At 33.4% G+C, this 13,390-nt stretch overlaps 1 protein-coding gene across 1 annotated transcript; it reads right to left on the bottom strand.

The window, feature by feature from the left end:
* Positions 1-11,906: 11,906 nt before the first annotated feature.
* Positions 11,907-12,731, bottom strand: LOC143605958 (uncharacterized). The gene has a single exon (XM_077081890.1). The coding sequence runs from the start codon at positions 12,729-12,731 to the stop codon at positions 11,907-11,909; it is 825 nt and encodes a 274-aa protein (XP_076938005.1).
* Between the last annotated feature and the right edge of the window lie 659 nt (positions 12,732-13,390).

Below are 13,390 nucleotides of genomic sequence, written 5' to 3'. Positions count from 1 at the left end.
TTTGGGGCGATTGCTTCTGCAATGTCCCTTGCAAATTTGGACGTTCCCGCATTTGCAACATTTGGTCTGAATGTTTTGGAGAAGTCACGTGGACTTCCACCTGTGCTTTTTGGTTTGAAGGCTTGTCCAAAATGCCTTCTCGGTTGGGAGTCCGTTTCCTTACGCTTCCCTTCTGCCCTATGGCGAGGGTTCGCGTCGGAGTCGGATTCCTCCGAGTCATCGTCCAAGTATTCTTCGAATTCATCGGCCTGTTGGACGGAACGCAAGCGTTCGTCCAACTCAGCTTGGAATTCCTTTTGACGTGCCTCCGCCCATGCCTTAACTTCATCGAGAGTTTGGCGGGGGAGTCTTCGTTTTTCAAACTGGGTATCGGCGAATCCCAGTGGGCGATTATTTACTGCACTTGCCCCAGCTTGGGTAACTGGGGTAGTGTTCGTAAAATTTACTTCACTTGCCCCGGCTTGGGTAACCGGGGTAGTGTTTGTAAAAACTGTGTTGCCGGTATTCCCTCCAGTAGTTGGGGTTGTGGTTACCGGAGTTTCTTTAACCATCTTTCTAGAAGTTTGAAAAAACTGGAGAAAAATAAAGTTCTAGCTTTATGCACGGATGACGCCAATGAAGAAACACTAACCGGACCCAGGGCAGATTACGAGTAACCTGGGGGTTAGATAGATGTTTCCCACGAGGGGTTAGACCCAGAGAAGATGGTTCTTCTGATAACCTGCAAAACAGACACCGTGAGCTTGTCACTGAGAAGGGGGGGGGGTTCCTCCTTGTGACCACCCTCCGGCGTGAGAATCAGACTAGATTGCTCTTTAAATATAAATGTATATTAAGAGATTGCTAGAGCAGATATCAGGTATAATATGATGATACAAGATAAGATATGATGGTCATACCATTTGTGGTATTTATAGCCGAAGGTAGGTTTCCAAGGAGGTGTGGCCTGCTGAATAGTATTCCTGTTCCACCAACAGTGGCCTACGCACGTGCTCTGTTGGTAGTTGGTGGGTAGGCAGCGGCTGATAGTGACCAGGCCTGCTGTGTACTATTCCCTTTCCACCAACTGCCGGCTATGCACGTGGTATGGCAGTAGTTGGTGAGTAGGCAGCGGCTAATAGTGACATACAGTACAGGAGCATGCTGCTCGCCATACTGTTGTCAATAAGCTGTCGTATCTTTAGTCAGATCTTTTTCCCATACCTCGTCAGGTACAGTACAGAAGATCTTCCCGTATCGTACGGACTGGCTTATTTGGGCGGGAGTATTCCCCCTCCCGCCCTTGTGCGGGATTGTTCCCGGCTTCGCTCATTCCTTCAGGTGACACTGAGTGATTGAGAGCTAAGTGCCTTGTGCGTGTAGCCTTGCTGCGCGGGTGGCCTTCCCTGATGGCTTGTATCCGAGGCTGCGGGGACAGGCGGAGTCCTTCACCATTGGGAGGCATTTCCTGCGGGAACAGCTTGCGTACTGCGCGTAAGGACGTCACGTCTCTGAGCATGGTTGGTCCTGCGGATCCAGTTGGTTTCTGCGCAGACGTTCCTCTTCAAGGTGAGTCTTGAGGGTCCAACTGGGCTCTGCTGGGACCTACCTCTTCAGATTTTAAGGTGACGTAGGAGGTAGGAAGTTGGTATTATTCAGACTTGATCGTTAAAGATAGTGATCGTGACATGTCGTTTGACATGGACGGAAACCACCAAGATCTGCTCAAGCATGTCCAAATGCAAGGCTTGTTGAGCGAGTGCATGAGATCTTTGTTTGTTTTATGAAGGTTTGATCGGTTTGGAAGCTATTGGTCCATACCATGCAGTTTGAGGATTTGGAAAAAAAAATTGATGTGACGATTAAGTGGCACTTGAAAAGTTAAGGGTCCATATGTCCATATCCCCTACCCTCATAGTTGTATAAGAACGTCTTAAAAGGTGAAAATAATTTTTTTTCTTTTCTCATAATAGCATGTATGTTATATGTATTTCTTTGTCTCAAAATGAACAAATGTACACAAATTATAAAGACAAAACCCTAATCATAATTCAAACTACACTTAGGCTTAACCCTAATTTTACTAACCAAATATATTAACTATTTGTTAAAACTCACTATAAATCGAATACGGACCATAACCCTAATTGGAGGCAAGATCTCTGCAACGATCATCATGGGATTGTCATTTAAGGTTGTCGAATAGACTACTAGATTCACGAATCATGGATCCTTGACCCCAAGTATTGGGTCAGATGTATACCGTATATGCAACACTTTCTTTATTTACCGTTTATTGTAGTGTCCTAATTTTTCTAATGTCATTTATTTACATTTTTTTAAGAAATGGTAATAAGAATGCATGAATATTTATATTACTTTTAAGGGAACTTTGATATGAGTTTGATATTTAAGAAATTAACAAAATGATAAAAGTTTGTATGTTTTATGCAAAAATGAAGGTTAGAATGAAAGGTTGATGTGTTTTTTTCAAATACAATTATTTAAAATAAATATAATTAAGCAATAGAAATTAACTTATTATATTTAAAAAAATACTATATTTTATCAAATTAAATGATTTCATAAGTTTAAATTGTGTTTTATAATGTTCATACGAATACGTGGTGTATTCTAACGCAATTTCTACATAATCATGACAAAACTATATCAAGTGATGTTATAAGTTGTAATTATATTTTTTAATTAAATAACGAATTCTAACAAAAGATGATAAAATGTTTCATTATGAATGATATAATAAAATAATATTATATATAAAATTAGTATGAATAAAACATGCTTTTGCATTAAAGTTTCGGAAAAGATAGATAAAAACACCATGCATCATTAAGGTTGAATGAATATGTTGCATTCATATTTTTTTTTGTCTTTATCATCTTAGACCTATAAACACCATTAATTAAATTTTACCACATTCATCTCCTACACCCAAAAGTGTATAAATTGATTTAATAAAAAAAAGTTAGATCTGATTTCATTAGATATAAATATTTTGATTACATTGATATAAATACTCGCATATTTTTAATCTCTATAATTTAGGTAATTGGTTATTCGATTAAAGGATGCATTGATATATTTTAATTACACTGACATAAATATATTTTCATTAAAAACAGAAGAATAATTTAAGGGAAAATTTAAGCTATGAATGAATCTCCAAGTGACGCGTGCCCCGCAGTATTCTTTTATTAGAATAAGTAGATCTAATTTCGTTGCAAAGTTAGCGCGACATGAAATTTCATACCTAGCCCTAAAATAAGTAACATGCAACATAATCTGCTAACTTAACTTTTGGTTTCTTAATCAATCATGGCATACTTCAATACTCAAACTTCAAAATTTTCATTTTTTTCTTAAGTAAATTGATGTTGGGGAATTTTGTGATAACTTTCTGGATTCTAAAAGTCGTATGATACTTTCAAATTGAAATTGTTTGGTGGTTCTTTAAATACTCAATCGAATAAAACTTAGACGAGGCAAGAATTTAGTACGGTTTTTACGTGAGAATTTCGAACCGGATGAAAAATGCGTAATTGACCAATTGATGGGGGAATTTGGTTACTGGGAATGGATCCAGAAACTATTGATGGTTGCTTCCAATTTGAAATTAAGGTTTCTCTTGAGAGAGCGACCATTTTGACATAGCATCTAATATGTCGACCTTAGTCAGGGCTCCGCCCTTTAGACCCTGCTACTGGTTTGGTTTTATTGCTTTATTTTGTTCACCCTAACTAATAAACAATTCCAAACATCTTTTTTCCATGCCATTAGTTTGTTGAAACCAATGATAGCTTCTACTTATTCAACAGCTATATTGTTTAGCTATTCTTTCGTTAATAATTTTCTTTTTCGAAATCACTTGGTCAGGATTTAAGCGATATTGGGTGTTGACAATGCCATTTGTTAGTTAATTGTTGGGTAAAATGACTCCACTCAAAATGCATCCGCCGGCACTTTCACTTTAACTAACTTCTCTCAATTGGCTTTTTCCTAACTCTAGTCAAAAATGTGTAGGGCATTTTGCATTTAACCATGAATGAGTGTTATTATTATGACAAGGGTTGTATTCTTGAAATCACTTAATATTCTTGTAAAGTTTTATAAAGTTACTTTCACATGTGTCTTGCCGGCACAATTCAAACATAGAGAAGAATCTCTTGTTCGAGTACCTAATGGATACATGGTCAGGTCATATAGTGGATCATTCGTTGAAGCTAATTTACATCTCATGTGATTAAACTTGAAGTTGTCTAAAGTAGGTAGCTTAAGGGATTTTGCAACTAAGCCTTTGCAAAGTTTAATTTAAAGCAGTAGAGCATAGAATTGAAAGAACAAGAGCATGTGCAAACAATAAGAGTGACGAAGACACCACATCATTCAATAGGAGTGATTATCAAAAGCCCACCCACCATATATTTTAACGTGTTAATTAAATAATTAAGAGTTTGAACTTTAGAAAAGATGTATCATTCTGCACTTTAATCCAATCTTCCAACCAGATTACATGTGAGGAAAACATGATTATAATTTACAACGATGGAATTGAACCACCTACGATTCCTTTGTTCTAAGAAATCCCAAATAGATAATATGTATAGGAGCTTTCAATTCATAGCTCATAATTTGTAAAACCAATCTCGCTTAAGGCTTGAGATTCCTCTTTGATGGTGTTATTGGGTGAGTCAGGTCTGAAGCATCGAAACAGTGTGACGATTGGCATCCCGTCTTAGGAAGGCTCACCCGATTATTAGGGGTGGTTACAAATGCTATTAAAAAAATGGTCTGTTGATTTTTACTAATCTCAGCTATCATCTTTTGGTTGTTATCGATCCCAACTAACGAATTGGCTGATAACGATCTCGCCTTTATCATATATGTTCCCAACGGTTCGCGACTAACAAAATGCTAACGCCGTTAGTTACATGTCATCGGAAAAACGTTTTTGACCGAAAAACTCACATTTTCCCGGAAAACTTAGCATTTTCGTCCCCAAATCTTTGTAGCCTTAGATTGAGCATGTAGGAACCTTTTTTTTAGTAAAACCCTTATTTATTAAGATCATCAGAACCCTAGAACAATCATTAAAATCGGTTTATGATGCTCAAGTGATGGTGGTTAGCTGATGATGATTCAGTTGGTGATGATGATAGTTGGCAAGCCTTCCTGACGTATATGGTAATTGGTAACAGATGTCACTTCAATTAATTCTCTCACTCACTTATTTACTTTCTCCATCTCTAGTTCTCTACTAATATTCTTTCACTAAGTTAGACATGTGTAGCAATCTAGAGGTGTCCAAACTGAATTTGGGTTAATTGAATATAAATTTTAAAAAAATAATTCAAATTATTTTGGTTCAAATTTCGGACTACTCAAACCCAGTTCGGCTCGAATGTCAGGTTACTCAATTTTGTTTCGGTTCAAATTTCAGGATATTCAATCGTGATTTAAATAATGAATACCCCTAAACATGTACATGTAATTAAACTTCCATCACTTTTCTCGTAGCATCCATTTGCACATGCAAAGTTATATTAAAATAACCACATCCATGTAGCATACATTCAAACGAAATAAATGTATATCCATGCAGTCACAATATTAATAAAATGTATGCACATACGCATGTTAAGAAAAATAGGGGTATTCACATATGCAAACAACAAAAGGATGAATATAGTATACAACTTTGAAACTGGTGTGTTTCCTACGCAACTTTCCGTCAGAAAAGCGTAGGAAATTGTGTTTTCCAACGTCTTTTCCGACATGCATGTACATGTATATATAACATGAATTGATCATAAAATACTAAGTATTCACGCGTGCTAATAATTTTTTTAAAATTCTACCCATATAGGTTTTCTCCTTTGACACGTTGCAAACACGTCAAATACAACAGTATTGTTTCTTGGACAATGATTTATCTCATGCTTTAACAAGTCACAACTTTAATTCACATCCAATCCATTTCATCATCATCATCATCATCATCGTACTCAGTAAATCCCACAAATAGCAAAGCTATGGTAGGGTCTGATGAGGGTAAGATGTAGACAGTCTTACCTCTATCCCATAGGAATAAAGAGGCTGCTTCCAGTGAGACACTCGGCTCAATAGTGGTTTTGCATCAAGCCTTGGACGTAAGGCACAAAACACTCAACCATCGACACCCAAGTCGATTGGTGCATGCAGCCTTGTCTTTCGGCTATCAACGCCACCACATGATGCCTGATTAACCTTCCGTCATTTTTAACGCTATTTTCACAAAATTAATAAAATAACGTCAAAATTAGTGCAATTTCACTTTTGTCCACCCAAGAGCCCACGCATACATCCAATCCATTCATCTCAAGCCTTTTTTAAGCTCTATAACTCCATTTAAAACAATACAAATTTTTTAATATATAATTTTTAAAATATACATATAATGCATAACTTTTAAAATTTATAGCTAATTATGTATATTAAGATTTTAATTTTAATTTAATGAGAGAAACAGGCTAGCTTATCTTAACCTGGGCCTGTTTCATTTACAAACGAGCTAATTTTGAAATAAGCTTGATTTTGGAAAGTACGTTCAACTGATATTAGAGGGGAAGTGAATAATTAGGCTAGAGGTCGCAAAGTCTCAAGTTCGAATGCAATCATAACTGTGTTTTACCGTAGTAGGCCTTCATGCGGCAGGTTTTGCCTGGAACAGGAGATGCTGGGATTTGGCTACTCAGCGTTGTTTGTGCTCATGGGCATATGGGGTTGCCTTTGGCCAATTGATTATCCCGGGTAGCTGGGTTTTATTCGTTATTCATTTAAAAAAAAGCAATTCACCAAGCATTTGACTAAGAAACAAGTATTGGAAAATGTATAGCTTTTCTTCCATTACTTGCAATTAGACAAATGTAGTGTTTGTTATGGAAGAATGGAAGGTGGAATGTAATAAGTCATTCCAAAAGACTGAAAAAAAAACATGTTTGGTTACCATGCATGAATGGAATGGATAATTTCAAATGGAATAAAACTCCTTCCATTTTTAAGATTTTCATTCTTTTAGGTATGGGTATTTTTTTTTCCATTCCTTCAAGGAATGAAAAAGTCAAAAAGTCAACAATCATTATTATTAGTATTCTAAAATTATAGTTATATTATAATAATAATTATTATTATTTTCCAATTATAGTTATTATATTATTATTATAAAATTGTCATTATTGTTTTGTATATTATATTATAATTATTATTATATTAGAACTATTACTATATTATCAGTATATATTTTTTTAAATTTGATTAGTTAACATTTCACAACGCATATACGGTTTAACGATCTAGTTGCAGCACGAGGGTCCTAAAAATAGTTATTATAAATATTCATTTGTTATTAATATTATTTATTTTTATTTTTATTTATTTTTTATATATTACTAATAAAAATTTTAATAATAATAAAGGTTAATCATTTCATTCTTACATGGTAACCAAACATGACAATGGAATGGTAATGATCAATTTCATTCATTTGTCCATTCCATTGTCATGTCCATTTCATTCCCTCATCTACTCCAGTACCTCATACCAAACATACCCAAAGTCTTAAACCATGACAATCCCATTTTATCATATAAGTATCAAAATCCCTTTACGATAAGAGGAAATTTCACCAAAAATGCAAAACAAAACATTGTTGAGGAAAAAAAAACATTTTTCTTTTTATGATCAACTCCTGCCTTAAGAATAAATATATGCATGGAAGAGTAAAGAGTAGCAAGATTGCAAGAATGTAAGTAATTGTAGAGTGAGAGTGTAACATGGTCTTCTCATCATTTTTAAGTATTTGTAGTTTCTTTATAAAATTTTATTGTAACTAATGTTTTACCGGTTACATCACCTACATTTATATACATTTTACCTATCTTACTAATATATTAAAATAAGATGATTCTCTCCACATGTCCTTATTCTAGCCTATTATTCACATAGGATTCCATGAAATCACATTTTCATATCAATAATTTTCACATATTCATAATTATTTTTAATCCACTAAATTAAAATAAGCATTTCAATTTAATTCAATTAATTCTGTAATTAAATCTATTTATTCAAATTAATGTAATTAACTCCATGATCAAGTCTATTTATTCTAATTAATAACCACCTTGTCAATGATTTAATTTACTCGTGAGGAAAGAAGAAGAGCCGGTGAATGGTGATTAAACCGAATGTTCTTTAAGTTTTATTTATTTATTTATTAAGAAATGACATGAAAAATGCTATAAAAATATAGATATCTCTGAAAATTATTTATAAAAAACACTCTAAAAGAAAAAAGAAAAAAACGTTCTTTAGAACAATTAGGAACATTTAAAAAATTAAATAAAGCTGTTTACAATGAGATTTTCGAAAACTTAATGTGATACATTTTAAAGTTGGTATGTATTTGTAAACTTAGGTTTCAATTAATATTACAAAATCTTTTACTAATATGTGTTTTTTATTTTTTTTCAGGTCTAATGGTTTATTTATGTTATATTATTTATTATTCATTGCATTGTTTATTTATAAAGTATTTTCTTTTTATGTTATAGATATAGTTTAACATCTTTTGTAACATCTGAGGGTTAAAAACTTATGTCAAATATTTGTGTTGACCGAATGTTTAGTTTATATTTTATGTTGTTTGTTAATACGTTTTCCACCCGGTGTAACATGGGATATTATCCTAGTTAAATATTACTTTTGACAACATTGATGAAAAAAATATGATAATATATTTTATTTAAGTCTTTATGTTAAATTTGTAGTGATTATTCACTTATTTCAAACATAATATCAATCTATAATATCTTAAATGTATATAAACGAAACCTTTAAAAGCTTTTTGATTGTTTCTTACATTCTTTCAAGCCACCAGATTGCTTTATTTGTAAATGAATGTTTCTCATGTATTTGACCCGAATTCACAGGTATAGGTCTCACCAAATCCAGATAGCCCTCAAATAGGTTATAACATCTCTTGAAGTTAAAAGTTAATCTCATCAAATATTTGATATGAAAATCCTATAAAATAGGGATATACTACAAATTAATATCCGATTTTTTGAAAGATATTATTAATATTAAGCAAACAATTTTATAGTTAAAAAAACAAGCGGGTCATGGATCTCACCAAACCCATATAGCTTTTAAACCATATTATAGCATCTCATTTATTTGTGAAACTCTTTCCTTATCAATTCCTAAGTATATTATTAACTTTCTTATAATAAATAAAATTAAAAACCAAAAAAATATATATAAATATTAAAAAAAAATTAATTTAAAAGAATCCCATAATACGGGGGGATAAAAACTAGTAATATATATAAACGAAACATTTAAAAGCTCTCTGGTTACTTCCTGCCTTCTCTCAAGCCACCAGATTGATTTATTTGTAAATGAATGCTTCTTATGTATTTGACCCGAATTCATGGGTATGGGTCTCACTAAACCCAAATAGCTTTTAAACAGGTTATAACATCTCATTAAATTAAAAATTAGTCTCACCAAATATTTGTTGTGAAAATCCTATAAAATAAGGATATACTAAAAATTAATATCTGATTTTTTTTTAAAAAAAGATATTATTTATAATTAATAAACAATTTTATAGTAAAAAAATTAAGCGGGTCATGGGTCTCACCAAACCCAGATATCTTTTAAACCGGGTTATAATATCTCATTTATTTGTGAAATATTTTCATTATCAAATCATATTACAATAAACAATATTAAGATAAAAAAAAATATATAAATACTAGAAACAAATAATGTAAAACAACCCTGTAATATGAAAGATAAAAACTAGTAAGTACATAAAGTATTAGATATTAACGATTAAGCATTTAATACTGAAACTGAGTGTTAGTGCATTGTGTAGTGATGCTTTCAACTTGGTGCACTTTTCTTAATACAATTCCATCACACTATAATAGTGTAGAGTTCTAATGTTAATGCTAGAGTGTTTTTCGTAACACTTTTAATCTTTTGTGCAAAAAGATACAAATGATGCTAAGTTGCTAACTTTGAATTGAAGGCTGTAAACAATGGCGATTACTTGTATATTTTAATTATTATAGTGCGGTATATATATATAACTTTTAAAAAAGGTGAAAAGTAATGTATAAACTGTGTAATGAATTATAAATGTAAAAAATGAGAATCAAAGATTCTTATAAATCAATATTTAAGTAATTACAAGTTCATTATTATTTTTTTGTTATTAATGAAACCGAGTAACATTCAGATTTTAGATTACTTTTTTTACCAGCTAAATATTATGCTTCACTTACCACCTTACCACCCCACCAAATACAAACATGAGATTACATAAATTTGAAAATAGTAAATAGCTTTCCCTCGTGTCCCTTAGTATAAACTTAGGTGGTAAATTATGAAAATTTAGATTACATAAATACGAAAAGGATAATGGTCAAGTATAAACTTACCTACAAAGAAGTAAATAGTAAATAGTTAATTACATTGCAAATGATATCTTAGATTCTAACAACAAAAGAGATTGCACGATGTAGAATGTTATTCGTCGAATCAGGAGATCATAACAGTCATGAACAAGCTTTTACTCTGCACATCCAAATCCGTAAAAAAGCTCGTTAGGATTTCTTCTTGGTATTAAATAAATCTCGGCTACCTAAAAGAATTTATAAAACTAAAATCAACAACAATTACGTCTTTGACACAAAACATCACTGGTAATCTTGGATTGTGGATGGTTCTTAGTTCTTACCGACTTATATATTTACCTATTGGATTAAACACAAGTACAGGGGCGGATTTATATAGAAAGGGGTGGTTCCGAGGAACCACCCGAGTTTCGAAATAATAGTATACTTTTGTGTAGAAAATATTATAGGAACCACCTTATAAATTACGAAGGAACCACCCCATTTTCAACTATAAGAGCTGGTCTATTGGTAAAAACTTGGTTTTGTAAGTGTTAGGTCGCGGGTTCGATCCGGTTTTGATACGTTTTTTTGAACTTTTTTTTTCAATTAAGCCTTATGTGATATCAATTTAGGGTTTTCAGTTTTAACACACATCACTCATCAGCCGCTGCCTCTCACGACTCACGCCCACACACAGCCACCTGCGGCTGCCAGTCCTACCACCATACAATCGCGGCATCGCCGAACGGCCTGGCCTATTCTCTGACGACCGCCCACTGCCGCTGGCCCTCTCTTTTTCCGGCCAGCCACACTCCACACGCCTTTAGCCTTCTAGTTTTCCTTAAAGCTCGAATTCTCCCACTTTGAAGGTTTGTTCACATTCATTTGTTAAATGCTAATTACTTGTTCTTGTTAATTGTTTTTTATGTTGTTAGTTGTTAAGTTATTTGCTAAATTTAGTTTTAATTTGTTAGTTTGTTAGTTTCTTAGTTTTTATGGACAACACGAGATATTTCCAAAGAGAACCATCGAACCTTGGATCATCGTCTTCAAGTAGTAAACCGTCAAAAATAAATTTGGATGATCTTTCATGGGATCCTTCCGAAAGGCAACCAATTTCATCTTATCACCCAAGTCAAAAAGATGAAATTAGACGGCCATATCTACTTAGAAGTCTTTTATTATTTTATCGTATTTTTATTGTGTAATGAACTTTGCCCGAACCCCAAACCGACCCAAAATTTTTTTATACCCGACTCTATGAAATTGAAGCATCTTAAGTAGTGCACCACCCGAAAAAAATTCTTAAATCCACCACTGCACAAGTATATATTCCTTTTACCATATTAAATAATACAAGAAATAAATCAAACAGAGCAAATTAAGGAGAGAAAAACGTTAGAATTGGTAAATCCACCACTCACCAATTCTTGTCATTTGGGGTCATTGTAGTAGATGGAGTCATGGAGAACAAGGCAATGGAAGAACCTTTGAATTTGTTGAAACTAGATGATGCCCACCTTCACTTTTGCCCTTACTAACAACACATTTCACAAAAGCACCATCTTTTTCCTCTTCTTTTCTTGGAGAATCTTTATCCATATTCTTGGTGATTACCTTTTTCTCACCTTCCATTTGCATCAATCTTTTCAAAAGCTTCTCCTCTGCATCTCTCAAGAACTTGAATGTGGGTGGTGGTGAAGATCTCATCTTGTTAAAACCAAATTCATTGGAGTCAAACAGAGGATTCAGCCCATGGTGATTATAAGCTTCCAGATTGTGTTGTTGTGGGACCTTCAATGGTGAAGCAAGAGGAGACAAAAATGGTGTGTCCAAAGTATCAAGAATGCCACTTAAACTTCCTGTTCTTGACACCCTTTTGCTCACCTCAGATTCCAAATCTTCTTTGGTCTCTTCATTGATTGTGAACAGAAACCTAGGTGGTCCACCTAGGTTATGCAGCCTCATGAGCTCAAGATCCAAGCTCTCATCATCCAATCCTTCTTTATCCACACCCATGTCTGAATCTTGTTGTTTGATATGGGTTTGCAAATCTTTTTCTTGGGTGTTGGAGGATTTGGAGGCTTTCCAACAAGAAGTGTAAGAAGAGTAGTGTGTTCTAGGGGTAATATTGGAAGATGAAAAATGTTTGTTTTCAACATCTTCTGTGTTATTGGAGACCCTCTTTTTCCACCATAGAATATGGCAAAGCTCAGCAGATAGAACCAAGAGGATGCATCCAAAGAGGACACCCAAACCAATCTCTAGACCACTAAAAGATGACATGTTTTGCAATTCAAGATTCAAGAAACTCACAATACATGTCAAAAAAAAGGATTGAGTTTTTCTCAAGTTTAAGGAAGACCCATTACTTAAAAGTCTACCCTATGAGAATATTTAAGCCAAAAAGACTCAGAAGAGCCAAGAAAGATGACTCTTTTGGCCAAAGTTCACATGATGGAAAATAGTTGGAAAACTAACAAGACGAAAGCTTTCTTTAAGACCTTTGTACAGATGCATTGATTGTCTTGACCCACACAAACTTATAATAACTTTGTAAATTAAATATTAAATCTCCACTTGTGTAAAGAACAAAGTAACAGAAAAGGAGGAGGATTTAAATTGGGTATAAAGGAAAGTGCCGACCCAAGGTCATGTTTTGGTATGAATTTATAACGCGGTCTTGCAATGAAGTCATGAAGTGGCGCATACGTCAAATGGGTTGGCAATAGAATTTATGAAATAATAATATGGAAGACCATATTTGTACTAACAAAGTTATTTATTTAATTATATATTTTTAGTAAATTGTATGGATAGTTATTAATGTACTATTTTCGTATTGTTGATTATTTTTTTGTTAATGAAAATTGAAAAGTTATGTATTTAATTCTAACGGTACTTTGCCATATTGTAACGTGACGTGCTTGGTTCATAACAATAAT

The sequence above is a fragment of the Bidens hawaiensis genome, unplaced genomic scaffold, assembly GCF_021521415.1.
Source record: "Bidens hawaiensis isolate Kalapana, Puna unplaced genomic scaffold, B.hawaiensis_p1.1 tig00072169_1, whole genome shotgun sequence".
Classification (NCBI taxonomy): Eukaryota; Viridiplantae; Streptophyta; class Magnoliopsida; order Asterales; family Asteraceae; genus Bidens; species Bidens hawaiensis.
This window is presented reverse-complemented; position numbering and strand designations above follow the sequence as displayed.